The sequence below is a fragment of the Carassius gibelio genome, chromosome A23 (genome assembly GCF_023724105.1).
Source record: "Carassius gibelio isolate Cgi1373 ecotype wild population from Czech Republic chromosome A23, carGib1.2-hapl.c, whole genome shotgun sequence".
NCBI classification, from domain to species: Eukaryota; Metazoa; Chordata; class Actinopteri; order Cypriniformes; family Cyprinidae; genus Carassius; species Carassius gibelio.
This window is the reverse complement of record NC_068393.1, coordinates 12,815,114-12,836,830: the sequence shown is the minus strand read 5'-3', so window position 1 is coordinate 12,836,830 and position 21,717 is coordinate 12,815,114. Positions and strand designations below refer to the sequence as shown.

The 21,717-nt window shown below is 38.1% G+C and overlaps 1 protein-coding gene across 1 annotated transcript; it reads left to right on the top strand.

Moving 5' to 3' along the window:
- Positions 1 to 1,182: 1,182 nt before the first annotated feature.
- Positions 1,183 to 15,761, top strand: LOC127944439 (extracellular matrix protein 2). The gene is made up of 9 exons (XM_052540355.1): positions 1,183 to 1,516; positions 2,126 to 2,190; positions 2,568 to 3,027; positions 3,158 to 3,273; positions 3,876 to 4,008; positions 5,406 to 5,563; positions 5,656 to 5,795; positions 13,834 to 14,160; positions 15,255 to 15,761. Exons 1-9 carry the CDS (start codon positions 1,366 to 1,368, stop codon positions 15,430 to 15,432), a joined length of 1,728 nt encoding a protein of 575 aa, XP_052396315.1. The 5' UTR covers positions 1,183 to 1,365; the 3' UTR covers positions 15,433 to 15,761.
- Positions 15,762 to 21,717: the final 5,956 nt, after the last annotated feature.

Below are 21,717 nucleotides of genomic sequence, written 5' to 3'. Positions count from 1 at the left end.
TCTGCCCATGTTCTCATGACCAGCAATGACGCAAGCACCTCATCTTGAGAATGTGTAGCAGCTGAAACACTGAGGTTCAGAGAGTGTGTGTGGGACAGATCTATGAGGCCAGAGTGGGGTTGGACACCGGACAGGTCAGCAGATCACACTCACTACAGACAGACATTTGTACAAGGAGCAGCAGTCTGGCAAAGTGGTTTTACCAGATAGCATAAAATTACAGTCTAACTCTTACCCACAGTTTGTTTGGACAGAAATACCAGGTCATCCATTTAAAAAGGATCTTGGTTGACAAGGGAGAATATTATATGATATCTGATATATAATGCAAATGCACATCAGATTACAACTTTTAAGAAACCTGAAAAAGAGATATAAAGGTGTGCACATAAAAAATATGCTTCCTATGTCAGCGTACACAGTTGTTGTCCATTTTGTATCCCATGTTGTCTGAGCAAATTTAAACAGAGTGGCAAGGCAATATCTCACTGTACAGTGATAATTTATGGTGTAAATGTAATTGAAAACAATCTCTCCCTATACAAAGTGACCCTGAGAGCTTGTCTGTGAGACCCTCACTCAAGCGAAACTCTGGCCTCCCCCACAGATTTATCAAATCTCTGATTTCACACTAATGAGTGAAACTGAAAAGATGGTGTTTACGGAACTTTTACACAAAAAGTATTTGGACGCCGGTGCCAAACTTAAAATGTATGAATATCATTGGTCTAGAAAACAATAATATCAAACCTAGTGGAATTTATTAAGGTTATCACAAGCATTGCAATCTAATTATCAAATGCAATGACATTCAGACATTCGAAATGTGAAACTATATATAAATCATTCTATAATAAGAGAGGAGTGTAACTGTATGCTTTGAAAACACATAGCATTTGTCTGTATGCATGTCTGCCTCCATCTGTTTGTTGTATGAGTTAGAGAACAATATCTTTCTCTTTTGGCACAATCTTTTTCTTTTTCTTACTAATAGCAGTATGTCAGGCAGTAACTTGTTGAGGTTGAGGTATCAGACTGCTCACTCACTGCCCTCTTGTTTGGATAACTCTTTCATTTGTCCATCTCAAGTGCTACAAGGTGTGAACATTGTCATTGTGGCATGTCGTGACTGACACTGACCATCATTCCTCTGCCTCTCTCTCTTTCTGTCCCGAACTCTAGTGTTTGTTGGCACAAGCGTTGACTTTATAAGCAACGGAGGTCCTTGTACATGTCTAACTATCTCCTCCCTGTTTTCTCCACCCCCTCCTCTTTCTCACCGCTGACTACGAGGGAATTTAAGAGGGTAGCTTGAGGTGAGCCTGCAGGTACACGGGGAGCGTCCGAACAGATCACATCACAACCATGCAGGCTCTTTTTCTGTTTTGCATGTTCTTTGGAGCTTTATCTGTGGAAGGAGAAGTCCTGAATGAACTGAGTTCACTCACCACATTTTCATCTGAGACAGATGTTTCATCCTCGCAGCATCAACCGGTGGATTCTTCATCCACACCAAGTGAGTAGATCAGCAATGTGAGTAATGATAATTTCAGGAGGAGTGACAGAGGATGCAGTCCCAGAAATGGTCAGACAAGACCACTGTGAATAGTTCATGGTGTCTGTTATACTTTGTTCATGTTTATTGAAGCGCTTATTGAACTAGGATAAAGTACTTAAGTAAAGTTACAGAGCATCAAAGAATATTTTGGTAGAAATAAAGAGAGGTAAATGCAGCTTCCCTGGTTTTTGGTGTATCTACCACAAAATAGTTTACATTGTTTAAAAGTTCTTTAAATATTTGGACGTGTGTGTGTCTCTGCATATTGCATTAGATAACAAAATATGAAAGCGGATGGTACTGGCAAACAAATGATGACTTTTCTCTAAAAATGTTTCTTTAAAACATAATTTTTGTAACCTTGTTAAAGTCTTTACTGTCATTTTAATACATTTTATACATTTTGCTGGATTAAAATAGTAATTTATTTAAGAAAAACGTACCCCAGACTTCTGATTGGTAGAGTATGTGTAGCTTCTTCTGTCAACAGTGTAGCTTTTGGTTCACACATGGTTCTGAATTCACTGATTGTGTTATTATTGTGTTGAATCTTGGCTGCATTGGCAGATGAAAAGAGAACCAGCAAAGCACAAAGAACAAAGCAAGTAAGCGACACTGCCAAAGGTACACAGGTGAGTTTGTATTTCTGGAGTAAAAACCAATCAAGATTCTAACATCAAACAGTTTGGTGAAATATATAGAAAACAGTAAAAATTGAATTCATGACCATACTTGTGTACTATAGTAATGCCTGTTTGCTGCACAGGCTGCTACTGTTGTTACAGTGAAACAAGTGTGTGTATTCTGGCAGTCCAAGATACACAACCATACCATAAATGCTAATTATAAGTCTATTTTTGCTTCCTGTCTTAATGCTCAGCCTCTCATTTTCCACCTTCTTTATTCCTGCCTGTGCTATTTGTCCACTATATTTAGTTTGATTAGTTTGTCCAGCGTGTTTCCGGTCATTCCTGTGTCACTAATGTGTGCCTTCCGTGTGCCCCATCAGTCAGCAAGGGGGCGAACCGAGGCTGTGTGGGTGGAGCTCAATGCTGTGTTGGAGAGATGGGGCGGAGCCACAGGGAAACTCGATGCAATCTTGAGGCAACTCAAAGAGGAGAAGAAACACCTCTTGGACAAAGGGAAAGAACAGAAAGCAAAGAGAAAAGAAGAGGATGAGGATGAAGAAGAAGATGATGATGATGATGATGAGGAGGACGAGGAAGAAGAAGATGATGATGATGATGATGATGATGATGATGAGGAAGTGAAAAAAGAGAAGGAGGAGGTGGGGAGAAAGGAAGAAGAGGCAGGCGAAGAGGAGAATGATGCACCTAACAGGACTTCGAGCCAAGACTCGTTACCAGAAGGCTGCAAACTGGCAGGAAGTCGAATATCTTGCAAGCAAATTGGCTTTTCCCACCTGCCAGTCATCACAAACCAGGAAGTCACCATCCTTGAACTGCCTGGTAAGGTCTGGAATGGCTGAACGGTCCAACAAAAGTATAAGACTCACTTGAGATGCTCTATAAATCATGTTGGTTGTGTTTTGTTATAAGTACAGCCATTAAACATTTTAACCAATGTGCTGTCTTACAGGAAATAACTTAACCAGAATTACTCCCAGTGGTTTTTCTGAACTGCCAAAACTTGAAGAGCTTGACCTAAGTTTGAACAAGCTGGAAGACTCCTCTTTCGGCCAAAGACTTTTCATGGTACTGCCATTTTTTCTCCCTTCAATTACACCAGCTTTATACTCCTGTAATCTTTAAAGTGAATATATTGTAGATGTCTACATCAAATTTAAAAATAATTCCATCCTAGTCAGGATGCAAACTAAAAGTTGCATGCAACATGCAAATTAAAAGTTTCAAATTATAACGGCTAATTACAAGTTCAGCCAAGATACGGACGGATTTCACAGCAGGAGACTTTTAGAAGAGACCAAACACACCACTTCCAAAGTAAACTCAGCAGCATGAAAACAGGAACCGCAACTTGAAGAAAATGCCACTGTCTTCTTTGGATGTCTATGAAATGTCGGTGAAGTTAGCATAAGAGTAAATGCTTTTTATTAAGGGAAATAGGTGCACAATTTGTCAGGCAGCTCCGATAGTCCAGGGCAGCAGGGTTTGAAATATATGTCTTATCATTAAAATAACAAAACAAACTGTGCAAACATGCTTTTCATTTGGTGATTGGCACAGTGGAAACATTGCTGTGTTAAAATTCAGTCTCATAAATCACTAGGCCCAAAACAAACAGGATGTAACCACAAAGTACCCAGTAGACAAGCATTTTTCTGCTCTTTTAACAGAATCTGACAAAACTGAAGAGTCTGAAACTTGATGACAATGCACTTACAGCAATTCCACGCCTGCCATCTTCTTTGGAGGATCTAAAGATAAACAACAATAAAATAAACCAACTGGCTACACACAGCTTCAAAGGTTTGTTCTGTTTTTGAGTTCATTCAGTTCAGTTGCTTATTAATTTAGTAGTACTTTTGAAAACAATATTTTAAATAATTTACACTCAAAGGAGATATAATCTAGTCTCATATCAGTAGCTGAACTAAAGCTCTTTTATTACGAGTTGCCTGGTGGGGGTCAACATGTTGAGATCACATGACCAGCCGAATATTACTTCCTTTATCTTAATAACATCCCTGCTGCTGGATTCTTTTGTTCATAAGATACAGTACATCTAAAGGCTGGAATACACTGCAGATTTTTACCCTGATTTACAGTCTGGAACAGTTGACGCTATAGATCAGTCAGTCAGAGCCAGTCCGCAGATTTAAGACGACAGATTTCACAGAAAATCATGTAGTAGTAGATGAGCAGACTCCAATTTTTTATCTTCAGACTATGATTCCATACAGTCAGAGGAAATCAAACATGTTTTATATTTTGAGCATATATAGTGACATGTAATATTTTAATTTGTCACTTGTCTCACATAGCAACCTTGAAACACTTGTAGTTGCTCAGTGTATTAAGCATAGTTTCTTATCTGTAACTATTTACAAAGTTGGTATACCATATAATGCCTATTGTTTTAAAAACCTGTAAAAAAAACCCAGCATATGCTGGTTAGGTATGTTTTAAAGCTGGGATGCTGGTTTAAGCTGGTCCTTTGCTGGTTTGAGCTGGTCCTTTGCTGGTTTAAGCTGGTTTAAGCTGGTCCTTTGCTGGTTTAAGCTCGTCCTTTGCTGGTTTGAGCTGGTCCTTTGCTGGTTTAAAATGGTCCTTTGCTGGTTTGAGCTGGTCCTTTGCTGGTTTAAAATGGTCCTTTGCTGGTTTAAGCTGGTTTAAGCTGGTCCTTTACTGGTTTAAAATGGTCCTTTGCTGGTTTGAGTTTGTCCTTTGCTGGTTTAAGCTGGTCCTTTGCTGGTTTGAGCTGGTCCTTTGCTGGTTTAAAATGGTCCTTTGCTGGTTTGAGCTGGTTTAAGCTGGTCCTTTGCTGGTTTAAGCTCGTCCTTTGCTGGTTTGAGCTGGTCCTTTGCTGGTTTAAGCTGTCCTTTGCTGGTTTAAAATGGTCCTTTGCTAGTTTAAGATGGTCCTTTGCTGGTTTAAGATGGTCGGACCACTTTAGGACCAGCACATTACCAGCTAAGGACCAGCATAAACCAACAAAGGACTAGCTTAAACAAGCTCAAACCAGCATCCCAGCCTCATTACATACCTATCCAGCATATGCTGGTTTATTTTTCAACAGGGTGGGTTTGTTTGTTTTGTTACATCCACACCACTAGGTGTCAGAATAAGTCTAGGATATTTCAAAATAAAAAGAAATTACTGATACACCTTTAACTTTAATAACTAATAGATTTCGTTTTCTGCAGGCCTGTCTAACTTAAAAGTCTTAGAACTGGCAGGAAACATTCTCTATGGGGGCAGCATTGAACCCCTTGCTTTCAAACCTCTGAAGGCACTCAAGTTTTTACGACTGGATAAAAACAGATTCAGTGCTATCCCAGCAGACTTGCCCCCATCTATAGAGGTCAGTTCTGCAACCTAGCCAATGTTTCAGTCACTTGCTTCTATGTATAGCTTTATGGTTTCTACATTTTACTCATCTTGGTGTATTTGCAGGTCCTGAGGTTGCAGGACAATCAAATAGTGGAAGTGCAGGACAAGCTTTTGGATAAGTGTGTCCACCTGAAGGTGTTAGATCTCAGTCACAACCTCCTAAAAGAGAACAGCTTCTACCCTGAGGCCTGGATCAACCTGCCGTGAGTCTCACATGCTGTTTTTTTGGCATTATTAATGCACTTTTTTAGATATGTTTATTGCTTATGGAATGATAATCTGCTTCAACATTTATTTTGTTATAATTTGTACAAAATATATATTTATAAGACAAAATTTTATGTAAAATCTATATTTAATATAGATTATCAAATTAAACAATCATTGTTTTATATATAAAAACACAGTTCTATATACCGTATACAGTCCAAAAATATTTAGTTCATGTTTTGTCATAAATAGTAAAAAAAAAAAAAAAAAAAAAAAAATATATATATATATATATATATATATATATATATATATATATATATATATATATATATATATATATATATATATATTCATATTCATATTTCTATATGAAATACTTCATACAATATATTGTGATATATTTTTTACATTAGTATGAATATGTAAGTTATAGATTTATATACACACAATTCCCTTTGTACATTTAACTAATTAGCCACTAGATGGTGCACAAAAGACATGATGAGAACAGTCTCTATCGCTAAATGTGTTGAACACTGTGCTATAAACCTGTGTTCCTCATCATCGGAATCATTTGAAACTTCTAATTAAAAAATTGAATAAGAAGAATGTTAACAATCAAGAAATCAATATTAACCGATCAGTATTATTCAAATATTCATGATTTATATATAGAATTTTGAATATTAAATGATTTGAATAACTAAAATTTATCTTTTAAAAAATAAAAAATAAAACTTTCAGTAAGTGGTGGTAAGTCACTTTATCACTGAATCATTCAATTGATTTGTTGGAAAAGATAATTTCAGGAACTAAGCTTTATGAAATCTTTATGAACGGGAACTTGAATTACTGACTCAATAGTTTCATTCATAAACGAAAAACTGCTGTGTGTGCTTGGAGATGTGCAGTGGCTCAGCTGTGACTTTGTTTGAAACTATTTTCTTTGATGAAATAGAGCAAAATCAGGTGATAGTATAGTCAGAGAATATAAGTTGCTTAATTTTGTTTATTGTACTGTTGTATTAAATCGGTATAACATTTGCAAGCTCCTTTAATAATCATTAAAAGCTGTCACTTACCTCAGTCCATCGCGATCTCATAAAGTTCCATTATAATCAACGAAGCTCCCTACACTGAACACTGAACTCTTGTTTAGACCCTGTCCACACTTTGTTAAAATGAGAGGATTTGTGAGCGTGCAGAACTCAGCACTGAACAAAATGCCAGTGATTTGAGCAGTGAGTGGATTCTGGTTAACAATGAATCAACAGAAATTGCAAAAACACGTAAGTAGAAACCTTTGACACCCCCTGAGCACATACATAAAAAAATACAATCGCACTGGTGCTCCTAAATATTTTTTCATTGTCGCAAGCAGTAGTGAAATGGTGGAGCCCTGACACCATGTCCCAGCTGTTTGGAAATCCAAGCTTAATTTCATGAGCAATAAAGACTTCGTCTAGGGTCATATATGGAGGATTTTGGGGACTATTTTGTAATTAGGCCTGAGTTCACTCATGGATAAGAGTTTGCACTTGTATTGCGGTGAATGCAGATGTTTGGCTGCTCAACCAAATGGAGCGCACTGGTTATGGCTTGGCTGTGTGATGGTGAATGTGTGGGGTATGAATCATGCAGGAGTGGTCGTGGTGCTCAAGCATTCCTACAGGGAGACATTTGTGGATTTAATTTTAGAGTTGCCAAACTGCAGATATGTGGTTAACACATAAAACATCCATACTTCAACTAAAAGCTAAAAAAAAAACAAAAAAAAAACAAACAAAAAAACAGATGCTGTGATCAGAAAGCAACAGTAATCAGTACTTTATACCTAAAAGAGACACCTAAAGTTCCAAAAATGAACATCCAGTCATTTACTCACACTCCTGTTATTTCAAACCTTTATAAATAAGATATTTTAAATCACTGGCAGCGATTCACCATGCCATTACAATGAATGTGAAATGTAACTTTCAAGTTTCTAAAAGGACAAAAGCACCACAACATTAACATAAAAGTAGCCTACATGATTTATATCTAAGTCTTCTGATGTTATACAAAAGTTTTATGTGAGAAACAGACCAAAGTAAATTAAAATGAGACCTTCCACTACAACTTTCTCTGCTCCATAAGCTTTTTGTCTTTTCATACCATCAGTAAATCAGACTAATACATTATTCATCTTGAACATCTTTTACTCATTTTCTTTTCTTGCAAAATGGAGAGACATTTTGCAAATCTTTTTGAAACAGTACCATTCAAAGCGGTTTGCAGGAACTCCCAATTCTCTCTCTTTCCATTCACTCTCTTGAACATTTGCATTACCAGGAAAGTGGACATTATCACTGGAACTGCTTCGATGGCTGGTGCACTGTTTACTTTCCAGCTGCCTTTTTAAGGTAACCTGTAATTAGCTGCAATGAGCACAAGTGAGCTTTGATCTACAATCAGCTTAACTTTAGAGGCTCTTTATTTTAAAAATAGTGTCACTTTGTCACCAAATTGCTACTGTTAATTGTTACTGTAGATGTATGTGTGTGTGCATGCAGTCATGTGTGTGATCCTGTGATTTACCCAAACACTGCTGCACCATGCTATTATCTTGGCACAAATCTCTGAACTTCCCTGAGTTAAGACAAGACTTTTACTGTCGGCTTTAATTTCTTCAGCCTTTATGAGTGCCAGTCAGCCCAAATAATGTCCTGGTCTAAGTCTAAATCCCTGCTCCATCAACACCTCAACACTCTATTTTTCAAAGCAGCCCAGCCGCATATTCTACATACATTCAGACATAAAGATGTAGCCATGGCAATGTTTTCTTGAATCTTGTTTGTGATCAGTCACATTACATTCCCAGCTGAGAAGATTGCCTCAAAAAAAAAAAAAAACATCTGTGGCCCAAAGATGGCAAAGCCTCTGGGGGTCTTGTGCCAGAACTGCTATAAAATGATTGGAAATACTAACGGATAACTATTACAGATCCTCAGCATAACAAAGGCACCTCGTATTAATCAACTTTTTTCCTTTTCTCTATATTTGTTTCTGCATTTAAACTTACTCTAGCATTCTTTTGATGCCTTTATGACCTTTTTGGACCTTGAAAGTTTAACTTGCATGGACTTTCAATGGAGTGACAGAAATCTTTCAGGTTTAACAAGAAATATCTTGTTTCCTCTTAGAGGAAAAGCTCTAGCAGAACTGCTAATAAGAGTCTTTATAAGTTTCTTTAGAAGTGACTCATCTCTGACCAGTGACGTCACGTCAGCAATACGCAGTCAAATGTCATGGGAAACTGTGCAACTTGGGGTTGAAGGAACGCGGTGCTCTCTGTGTTCATATGCCTGTGTGTTTATTTAGGTGCACAATTTTTTTGTGTGTGTGCATTGACACGACAGGTCCCCTGTCATCTGGAGGGTTGTTTTGGTTCTCGGGATGAAGAACAGGGTGTGCTGGGAGAGGGCTCCTCTGCAGGCCGATGACCTTAGACTGAGGATTTGGATGGATGTGAGGACAGTGTTGATGCGCTGGGTGGACTGAGCTTACAGGAATGAGGCAGGGGGGTGAAACAAAGGACATGCACTGCTTGTTTTCTCACACAAGCAGACAAAAATGCAAGTTAGTGAAGTTTCACCAAGAAGTTCACATTCTCATTTCATGATGAGTTATATAAAGTGTCTCTGTCTGAGGATACAACCAAGAGCCATCGGTTGTTCAGATATGAATAGACACACATGCATATATGTAAATGCCGTTCACTCTTTTAAAGTGTAAATAAAAAAAAACCCTGTTCTGTGAATAATGTCAGGAAAAGAGCACAAATTACAGAGCCACAGCTGGAGATGGTTATGCCATTGCTAGCTCTTGCTAGTTCAAATCATAGTGCTCTAAATGATGGGGAGTTTAGCTGTGCCTGGGTCTCCCGCATGCATGATATAACATGAGATCCAACGAAATGTGCTTTGATTACGTAAGGGTGGTTGTGCAATGCTGGCATTGGTGTGCCTTTGGACATGAGGTGGCAGCCGTGCTCTCTGATTCTCAATATGGGAGTGCTCCCTAAAAATGCTCACCGTTATTGGCTTATCGGTGGGGGGAGTCTGTTTGAGAACAATGTCAGTATATAAATCTGACTCAGACATCAGAAGCCAATAACCCTGAAACTGCTTTATTGTGTTTGGAATTAAACTTTTTATTTATTTATTACAAAACTGTATTTTATGGCTGTTTTGTCACACAGGTATCTTTTATTGTGCGTTTAAAAGTTTTTTACAGTGGTATTTGCTTTTAGATATAGCTCAGGGAGTGTAATACTTTTTTTTTCTACTGGTCAGCTTAATTGTGCATTTTCAGAGACTGCTAATATAATATAAATAAAAATGAGTTTACAATATATAAAATCTTAATATAAAATAAATATATAATAAAAATAATAGTAAATATTAAAATACTTAAAAATAATAAAGTATACATATACACTTACCTAAAGGATTATTAGGAACACCTGTTCCAATTTCTCATTAATCCAATTATCATATCAACCAATCACATGGCAGTTGCTCCAATGAATTTAGGGGTGTGGTCCTGGTCAAGACAATCTCCTGAACTCCAAACTGAATGTCAGAATGGGAAAGAAAGGATGATTTAAGCAATTTTTTGAGCGTGGCATGGTTGTTGGTGCCAGACGGGCCGGTCTGAGAATTTCACAATCTGCTCAGTTACTGGGATTTTCTCACAAAACCATTTCTAGGGTTTACAAAGAATGGTGTGAAAAGGGAAAAACATCCAGTATGCGGCAGTCCAGTGGGCGAAAATGCCTTGTTGATGCTAGAGGTCAGAGGAGAATGGGCCGACTGATTCAAGCTGATAGAAATGCAACTTTGACTGAAATAACCACTCGTTACAACCGAGGTATGCAGCAAAGCATTTGTGAAGCCACTACACGCACAACCTTGAGGCGGATGGGCTACAACAGCAGAAGACCCCACCGGGTACCACTCATCTCCACTACAAATAGGAAAAAGAGGATACAATTTGCATGAGCTCACCAAAATTGGACAGTTGAAGACTGGAAAAATGTTGCCTGGTCTGATGAGTCTCGATTTCTGTTGAGACATTCAGATGGTAGAGTCAGAATGAGAACATGGATGCATCATGCCTTGTTACCACTGTGCAGGCTGCTGGTGGTGGTGGTGTAATGGTGTGGGGGATGTTTTCTTGGCACACTTTAGGCCCCTTAGTGGCAGTTGGGCATCTTTTAAATGCCACGGCCTACCTGAGCATCGTTTCTGACCATGTCCATCCCTTTATGACCACCATGTACCCATCCTCTGATGGCTACTTCCAGCAGGATAATGCACCATGTCACAAAGCTTGAATCATTTCAAATTGGTTTCTTGAACATGACAATGAGTTCACTGTACTAAAATGGCCCCCACAGTCACCAGATCTCAACCCAATAGAGCTTCTTTGGGATGTGTGGGAACGGGAGCTTCGTGCCCTGGATGTGCATCCCACAAATCTCCATCAACTGCAAGATGCTATCCTACCAATATGGGCCAACATTTCTAAAGAATGCTTTCAGCACCTTGTTGAATCAATGCAACGTAGAATTAAGACAGTTTTGAAGGCGAAAGGGGGTCAAACACCGTATTAGTATGGTGTTCCTAATAATCCTTTAGGTGAGAGTATATTGTGTATATAAGAGTATTTTGGTTATGGATATGTGTGTGTGTGTGTGTGTGTGTGTGTGTGTGTGTGTGTGTGTGTGTGTGTGTGTGTGTGTGTGTGTGTCTTTTTGGCTGTAAATTAATGTGTTGGCTCTATTGTGGCAGTGGTCCATTGCGCACATGCATAATAAAACATTCATGGATTTATTTAACAACCCTATTGTTGATGAAAATCTCCTAAAGAGGGGGAAAAATTCCCCTATTTGCATTAACACTTATTTCCAAAAAGCAGAAACGTCATGCACTTACATTATTTGTTTTTCAAGGTTCACCAGTGGCAGTATTGACCCTCTATGTGCCCTAAGCAAGACTTTCCAAATGTCTGACACAGTGTTTTAGACAAACACAAAAAATGCTTTATAAATCTAAAATAAATCTGTCAAATTGCTTCATTTTACTTAAAACTAGAACTAAACATAATAGCTCAGGGTTTCTCTCTGGAACTCTGTTAGCTACATTCACTGCCAGATATTCTGATTGACGTTCAGTCTGCAACATCTAACATCTCATCTCAAGGTCAGTACCAGAGCTTGTTGGGGGAATGAAATCCACATGGAGGTCACTGTAGCTATTGATATTATTGTAGCAGACATTGCAATATGAGACCCTTATTCCTCCTCAGCACACTGGTGGACTGGGGAACCGTCAGTGTTACGGAGGCCAAGGAAATGTGCTCCTGACTCCTGCTGAGACGAACATTGTAAACTTACACCAGCTGCCTCCTCCAGAACCCTCTCAGAAAACACAAAAGCCTCTCTTACAGTACCATGTACTTTAGGATATTCCCTCACTCTCTTGAAATCGTCCACTTCCAATCCCCCCTTGTGCTTTCACAATGTTCACACACACACACACACACACACACACACAAATACGCTTAACTGAAGCCGACACACAGGCTGTTTTGGCTCTAGCTGTCTTTTGCTGGTTTAATGACCTGCAATGGGGCCCGTTCTCCGTGCAAACACTGCAAAAAACTTCACAAGCTCCCCCAGCACTTGAGAGAGTCCCACTACATATGATGCAACCGATGTACACTTACCATCAAAAAATACTCTAACATGGTTTACACAAATACAAATTGTATTGTACAGACATGCTTAGACGAGCATGAATTCCATTGGTCCATTCTGGTATCCATGTTTAGCATGTCACTATTATTTAACAAACCTGATTCAAATAATCAGCTGGTTAGAAAAGAGCTCCATGCATGAACTGTGTTCCGATTGACAGTGTCCCTTTACATTGTTCATCGCTCCCTACTCCCTAAGCACAGAAATCCATTGAAGTTTACTTCACTTCAGAACATTCATTCATGGATTTGCACTATGCCACGGCCTGCAGCGTCTTATCACATTGATGAAACTTACTAGAGAAGTGTGACGTGTAACATAATACACCTCTTTAAATAAATACAATTTAAATTCACGTCTCGCACACTTCGGTGCCCTTTGAATGGAACATATACGTTTGCTTCACACTGGAATCTTGGTGGAATATCCTGTGTCCACTTCACAGGGAACTTACGAATAGAACAAATGTCTCAAGTGATAAGAGATGCATACAAAATCTGAAGTGGGGGGTTGCAAAGACTGGAATTAAGAACCACTGTTTGTTTTTCTGATGAAGCTGCTTGACCCAAGTAAGCCTATAACGTTCATGCTACTTTCTAGTGGTGAGGATTCATCCCAAAGTCTTGATTTTTTTAAAATCCATTCAGCAAAAAGATTTGTTCAGATTTGTCCACTGAAATGATCAATAATTAGTTCAGTGACCATGTCTTCAGATTACATATTTACAGCAGTAGGTGGTAAAAATATGTAAAGTTAGCATCATTTATGTGTTATGAGTGAGCCCTTGAATCATTGAATGACTTGTTGAAAAGCACATTTATTGACAACTAGAAACTATAAATAAAGCTCACTGACTTCAGTTAATGAGAAATATTAGTGTATCGAAGTGAATGAGAGTAATTCCTTCACTTAAAGGTTTGTTCAAAACACAAATTTATTGACAACCTAAACAGCATTCTGAATTATAAAGTTGTTTAAAGTGCATTAATTCGCAAAATACTTTTTAGTTTTAGTTTTTGCTTTTGTATCAAAAATGGTATCAAGAATTGTGAAATTTAACAGAACATTTTGGTATTCGTATCTCCAGCAAAAATAATTACGTTGTAGTATATACTGTTATCGTTAAAATAAAATTACTATATTGTGATATAAGACTTTGGTTATGTCGCCCACCGCTAATACACTCCATGATGTAACACCACACTTCTGTCGGTCTGTTTTCTCAGGAAGCTGGAAACTCTTGACCTGTCCCATAACCAGATGGCAGTGGTCCCCTCAGATCTGCCCAGGGCCTTGCGCAAACTCTCCCTACAGCACAATCACATTCACTACATTCCTCCATACTCATTGAGTCACCTCCGCCCAGGCTTACAGTCCCTACGCCTCTCCCACAACCTGTTAGAAGAGCACGGTGTGCTGGGGAAGTCATTTCGGGGTGTTTATCAATCTTTGGTGGAGTTACACTTGGACAACAACAGACTTGAGAGGGTGCCACACAATATGTGCCATTTCAAGAACCTCAAGCTACTGCATCTAGACCATAACCGTATAAGGTATGTATGCTAAAGATCTGTTCCTTAACGCAGTGGTCAGATATCAAAGCTGGAGTCTTTAACCTATCTAATGATACACAGTTTGTCCAAATCAAGTAAGAGTGTGATGGTTTCACATGCTGTGAATATTGTACAACATTAATCTGGGGTTGCCTGTGATCTTTGCTTCTAAAGGGGTTAAAACATCATTGCCTATGCCCTACATAGACTGCTACCTTTTAAGGCACCATCATAGAATCTCTACTGATCTCAAGAAAGTGTATACTTTTCAATACTGAATAACAATGTTGTTATAAGCACATTTTTACTGTGCTCATTGCAGTGCATACTGGAATCCCTAATTCTTTCAAAAAACATACAATGTACTTGAATTTGAGAAGTATCTGAGAAGGCAGCATAATGTTTTTAATAATACCGTATTTGCATATGGAGCACAGTTTGAATGCCTTAAAATGCCGTCTAGTTCGTCACTAGGTTTTGGAACAGAACCATAGTGTTAAGCTTCTACATGCCCAAATGATGCAACCTCCATTTGTGAAAACCCCTCAAACTTATGCCAGCAATCACATCTCAACTCCTACTCTGTCCTGTTATTTCTTGAAATCCTCATTCTCTTTTGATTTTTTTTTCTCCTGCTCAGACTCAGCTCTGCAATTTTTTCTTTGATCTTCTTTTAAAAATTCTCTCTCATTTATTGCTCACCAACTTCACTCTTTCTTTTATATAAGTTTGCATTTCAAAGGCTATAGTGCAAACAATATCACAGCTGATGTAGTGTGAGAACCAACGCGCAAGAGTGAACTACATTAACTGCACTAATTAAAATATTTGTGTGCTTGCTTGGTCTGCCAGTAATTACAGGGATGCATATCTCTGCTCTCTAAACAGCTCTTCAATAAGTAAGGTCTAGAAACACAATTTTGGAGAATAGATGAATAGGTTCAAAGACACATTTGCTTTAGATTTTTCTAAGTTTAAAATGATGTTTAAGTATTTTAATGGAAAAGATTACAAAATGAATTATTATGGAAATATGCACATCCCTACAATGAAAAGTGTTATAGTAAATAATTTGTATGGCTTTGTGTTTTCAGCTCTGTCCCGGTCAAATCAATCTGTAAGTTTAAGGGGACTGAGGAATCTTCCCTGTCAACTGTCCATTTAGAGTACAACTACATCAATGTGAAGAAAATCCCTCGTGCTGCTTTCTCCTGCATTCAGGATTCCAGCGGGATCATACTGGAGCCCCAGAGACAAACACAGGGCTACTAAACTGCTACAGAATCCTCACCCTGTCACTTCACTGCTTCTCCTGGCAGTCACTCTCAGATTGAATGGTAAACACCATGTCCATTAGATCTATTAACAGTGTGCATGCCTTCTGTTGAAAAAAGTCATGTTCAGCAACTAGCATAAAATACATTATTTAGATTTTTCTTGTAAGCTAATTAATCCACATAAAAAAAAAAATCCCTTTTACAGTATTCATTTAAACTGGTGCATCTGTAATGATTTTATTATTTTATAATTTTATATGTATAATTGTATTATTTTAAATCTTCATATTCTAATGTCACATTAAAATGGAGTCATGTCTAATACTTTAATTTGAGTTTATTTGTTTCAAGATTTTATTCAAATGCAAGACTGCGAGTAAATGTTTTAGTACAATTACCAGTCTGTCAGACATATTGTATGATGGAACCAAAGCTCCAAGCCCAGGTAGGTGCACCTAAAAAAATGTCGTGTTCTGAGACTGATGGGTATGTGACAGCTGGAGGCGTCTGATCAGGGATGATGTTTTAAATGGCAAGGTAATGAGATAGATCTTATGAGCTGTGATGTCTGATGGGTTCAGGTGTGAATGACGCCCACAGCTTTGAACCAGGCTCCTCTGTACTCTTCAGCAGCACCGCATGTGATGTACATACAGTAATTATCTCCTGGTATCTCAGACTCAAGATAAGTTTCTTTAAGCATATATGTTGAGCTTGCATTTTTAAATATTACCATCAAGCTGTGGATTCCCCCAATGACCTTGATTGATCATTCAAAGGCAATCTAGTGGCATGACACATTTAGTTTGAATTGCATTACACTGAAAGCATTTGGACTCATTTAAAGTCCTTTAAAACATTCCATTCACTTGCAATCTTAATAATGTCTTTGGGAAGCTATTACAAATCATGAAATCGCTGCTTTAATCTACTTGAAAGGGAGAAGTCCTAAGACTCCTAAATGGTTTGCCAAGCCTGCATTACATTAGTGTGTAAGTTCCCTAATAATATCGGACAAAAATGCTGGATTTCGCATCATATACAAGTTCCTAGACTAGCTCCAAAGCACAATCATTGATATACTATTATTAGAGTATACTGTATATTGATGCTTTTCAATGAGTTGGTTAAGCATACTGACAAAAAAGATGGTTGTGATAAACAAAGATGATGTGCTCACATCACGTGAACTGTGGCCCCATTGAGATCAGAAGAGCAGCTGGACACTTCAAATTGGGCACGCAGGGAAAAAAAAGAAACATGATTTAAAAGATCACATATGTTGGTCTCAAATGTGCCGTGGCCTGAATGTCAAGACACATGAAAGGCAGCAGGGCTTCTGTCTGATGTTCAGGGATAATGGCTCTGAGGTTCAAATGTGCGTAATTCCTGGTGATGGTTTTCCTGGAGGAGAGGTTAAATAACTGTGACTGCTCTGTTTGCAAAATACAATGCCTGTATTCTTGCAACCGTATAAGCGAAAAAACAAAAAAACAAATATTGTTAAAGATATTGGGGCCAAGCATAGAGAGCTAAGGGTCTGAGATCCTCTCCACCACATCAAGTCCACAGAAACCCTGGTGTCCTTCCAGCTTTGTTAACAATGTGACTTCTTAGTTCTTGACGTTCTTTGTCCTGACATTTTATTAGCAATAAAATAATGAAAAACATGCACAATAATCAAAACAGCATTTCAGGATGCTAAAGTCTTCCACATTATCCTGTGCTTGCTGTTAAATACACAAGTCAATTATTATTATTGGTCTCTTTTAAAGTCTTCTTATGCTTCTATTTATAGAGTCTTCTCCTCGTGAAGAGTCTTTATAATCTGACAACAAGGACAATTCTGACAGAAGTTTAGAGATTCTAGTAATCCTACTCGTCTTGTACTTAGAGAACATAATTCATCTCCTTTAGTCACTACACACACACACACACACACACACACAAACACACACATCACACTTAATGCTTTAAATAGCCAGTTCACTGCTTAGAAGAAACTGGCCCACAAAACTCAGAAGCACTACTTTATCAAAGTTAAAACTGATTTCAAGTTTCAGCAATCATTTTAGATATATTTTTCTAGAAAGCAAACCAAAAGATTGTAATAGTTCTCAGTGGTTCTCTCCTGATACATTTTGTTTAAAATTGTATCATTTATAGCCATTAATAAGCGTAAGCTCCATTGAAATGCTGCTTATGCATCAGTGTGAAATGGCCTAATATCCTAATCTGATGACTTTCCAGTCCACCATCAGTCCTGACAAGATGATAATGATCCCCTTAAAGCTAAAAAGGTGCCATAAAACAAAAATACCTCTGGAATTCTTTTGAAGCTCACAATAAGCAGTACAACTCACAATGTTTATTGTTAAAAAAAGTACAACAAAACAACTCTGTGTCTAACTCCTAGCTGAGCATATAATCACACATTACCTCTAAGCACCACTGAGTTGGCCAGTGCAATTGGTTATCTGATCTGCACGCAGAATAACCACAATTTGACATAATTGTACAGTCATTTTGAAAACAGTGCTTTACTGTCTAAGAAAGTGGCCACTGCAATTAACAAAATGTATGGTGCTCATGGTTCTGCTGGATTTTCAGATGACATTCTGAGCAATTTTAGCTTGAGGGGCATATTTAAATACAACTAAAATGTAATTTATTCTTAAATCCATCTGAACATTTTCCCCAGTAGTGTAATTAAAATGATACACTCTCTGTTGTTCGTCTTACGTTTCACTGCAGGAGACCATAGGGTGGTGTATAACTCATTCAAGATCCATTTTCAACTTGACATCTAATTAGAATGCATAAGATGCGACTGGCTCAGATTCCTCCGCATGAGAGCATGAGCACTGAGGATACGCTTTTTTCAGCCCAGAGGAGATCTGTCTTATCCTTCATATCCTCTTTGGCCCACAGACAAGTACTGTTCATTCTTCATTCAGCCTCAAGCTGTTTTCACATGTACAACAGGCTCTTCCATGGAAGGCAAGACTGGCTCTCACACATCCTCACAGACATGCAAAAACATCTCATTCTCTCGGAGTAATTTTCTGTCTGATTTGTCCGTTTATGTTTATATAGAAGAAATTTTTTTGAAGTTGGATGAATTCCATATTTTGAATTTTTAAAGTTCAAATGCAAACTCAAAACAAGTCTCTTTCATCAGTAGTTAATGGAAGCATTAGAATAATTAATTAGTATAATAAATAAAGCCCCTAAAGGCAAATGGGGGGGAAAATTGAAACTTTTTTTACTTTTGTGAACACAGAACTGGTTATGGAAATATATGGAAATATAATATGAGGTGGCAGGATTGTGAGCAAATTTAAAGTTTCCTGGAGGAACACAAATGTTATGCCAGCAAATGCAAAATCATTTTTCCTGTCATCTTTTATGTTTTTCGTCACCATGTCCATTTAGGGGCTGTGTAGCTTTATGAGATTTACTGTAAAGTCAACCTGTGAGATTTAACGTAGATAAGATTATTTAATCATTTCCTCAGTTGTCCGCCACACAAACAAATCCACCAACATATTGAATTTCTCTTCTGATTCAGATAAGATGACTTTTTCAATGGAGTGACCAACATTATGGATAGAATATGGTTTCACCAGTTTAATGATTGAAGTGTTTCTTACAAACATAGCCTACAGCTTTTCACTTCATAAGACATTAATTGATGGACTGGAGTCATGTAAATTATATGATGTAATGTTTTCAAAAGACCCGGTACTTCAGTACCAAGTCAGTGCTAAACAACTGAATACGTTACGGTAACAGGTTTTTTTAAAGTACCGGTGGTTTTTCATCAGAAAGGTGTGCAGATGTACTCTCTTCATAAAAGCACTGAGAGATGGTGACATCAAAAGGAGGAAATGCACCAAACTAACAAAACACTTTAAAAACAGACACTCAGATCAAATGAAAGAGTTCAAGCAGGTAAGGTTCGTTGTGTTTCCATACATAGATTTATTTGTGGCAATATCAAAACTGACCGCCACAAATAGATTTTCCAAAATGCTTTGGCTTCCTTGAATAAACCCAGTGTGGGTATTTTTATATCACTATATTTCTGAAGGAAACCGACGGTCTTAACAAATTAGAATATGGTGACGTGCCAATTAACTAATCAGTTCAAAACACCTGCAAAGGTTTCCTGAGCCTTCAAAATGGTCTCTCAGTTTGGTTCACTAGGCTACACAATCATGGGGAAGACTGCTGATCTGACAGTTGTCCAGAAGACAATCATTGACACCCTTCACAAGGAGGGTAAGCCACAAACATTCATTGCCAAAGAAGCTGGCTGTTCACAGAGTGCTGTATCCAAGCATGTTAACAGAAAGTTGAATGAAAGGAAAAAATGTGGAGAAAAAAAGATGCACAACCAACCGTGAGAATCGCAGCCTTATGAGGATTATCAAGCAAAATCGATTCAGGAATTTGAGTGAACTTCACAAGGAATGGACTGAGGCTGGGGTCAAGGCATACAGACATGTCAAGGAATTTGGCTACAGTTGTCGCATTCCTCTTGTTAAGCCACTCTTGAGGCATCTTACTTGGGCTAAGGAGAAGAAGAACTGGACTTCTTCTTCTTTGCCCAGTGTTCCAATGTCTTCTTTTCAGATGAGGGCAAGTTTTGTACTTCATTTGGAAACCAAGGTCCTAGAGTCGGGAGGAAGGGTGGAGAAGCTCATAGCCCAAGTTGCTTGAAGTCCAGTGTTAAGTTTCCACAGGATGTGGTGATTGGGTCCAATGTCATTTGCTGGAGTCAGTCTATTGTGTTTTTTGGAAACCAAAGTCACTGCACCTGTTAAACAATAAATTTTGGAGCACTTCATGCTTCCTTCTGCTGACCAGCTTTTTGAAGATGCTGATTTCATTTTCCAGCAGGATTTGACCCCTGCCCACATTGCTAAAAGCAACAGAAGTATTCTGAAATATTCTAATTTGTTGAGATACTGTAGTGAATTGGTGGATTTTTGTTAAATGTGAGCCAAAATCATCACAATTAAAAGAACCAAAGACTTAAACTACTTAAGTCTGTGTGCATTGAATTTATTTTATACATGAGTTTAACAATTTGAGTTGAATTACTGAAATAAATGAACTTTTCTTCGACATTCTAATTTATTGAGAAACACCTGTACATTATCATGCACCTGCTATCTTAATAACACCAATTACTATTATGATAGTCAAAAGCACATTGTACAAAAATAAAATGCTGGTTTAATTTTTTTTATAATTATTAAGTGTAAGAAACTTAGTATATCTGTGTCCTTTTTCTGCACTTGTGCAGTGACAGCAGCTTCCTGTGTTTGTTATTAGAGGAGCAAGAACAGGACAGCATTGTTCTTGCTGTCCCCCTGCTGGACAGTGAACCCAAGCATGGGGCATTCCATTATAAAGAGAGGAAAGAGAATGGAAAGAGCGAGAAAAGAGAATGCAAACTGTGTTCACTGTACAAGAATAAGCACAGACACATTCCTCACATCACTGCATTGCACAGTGTAGTTTTGCTGACCAGCTTCATATACAGTTCAGAATAGGATCACACATAGAAATGATAACCAGGAAAGCTGACAGAAAGATGAAGGCAGAGGAAAGGTGTGATTTCAAAGCAGACAGTCCATCATACTAAAAGATCCGTACACGATGAAGCAGATGGGGCAGAATTTCAGCTGTTAAACTATGAAAAGTATACTGGCATTTTAGCTCTCGTTTTAAAAATATAATTAGTGCCCTTTAGCATCAGAAAAAAATGTTTTTCCTTGATCATCTTCAGAAAATCTACCAGTTTCTGTTCTCTTTCCTCCAGCTGCAGTCAGTGAGTGGGTGCTGGCAGTAGAATTAACTAAATGCTGTAATGAATAACAGTGCAGGTTGCCAAAGGTAAATAGGAAACACGCCTGAACACAGCATCATCATGAGTTAAACTCTGCTTTATTTAGATCAGCGTTACATGAATTAAATGAGCATATTCATAAATCAAGATGATGATTCACGAGTTCACCCTTACATCTAATCTGAAGGCAAATAGTAGGCATATTTTCGCGTGCTGTCCTGGGGGAGGGGTCCGGGCCCGGAGCATAGCCCGAACCCAAATAACTCCCCCTATCCCTAATTTGGGATAAATAGATTAGAAGTGAGGAGTTGGGGTGGAGGAGGGTTGCCGAAAAACTGTCGTGGGACAGGAGGTAGGAAGACTGGATATATATACGCTTGCGTGCTATTTAAGATTATTAGCTAAACGAGATGAACCTGT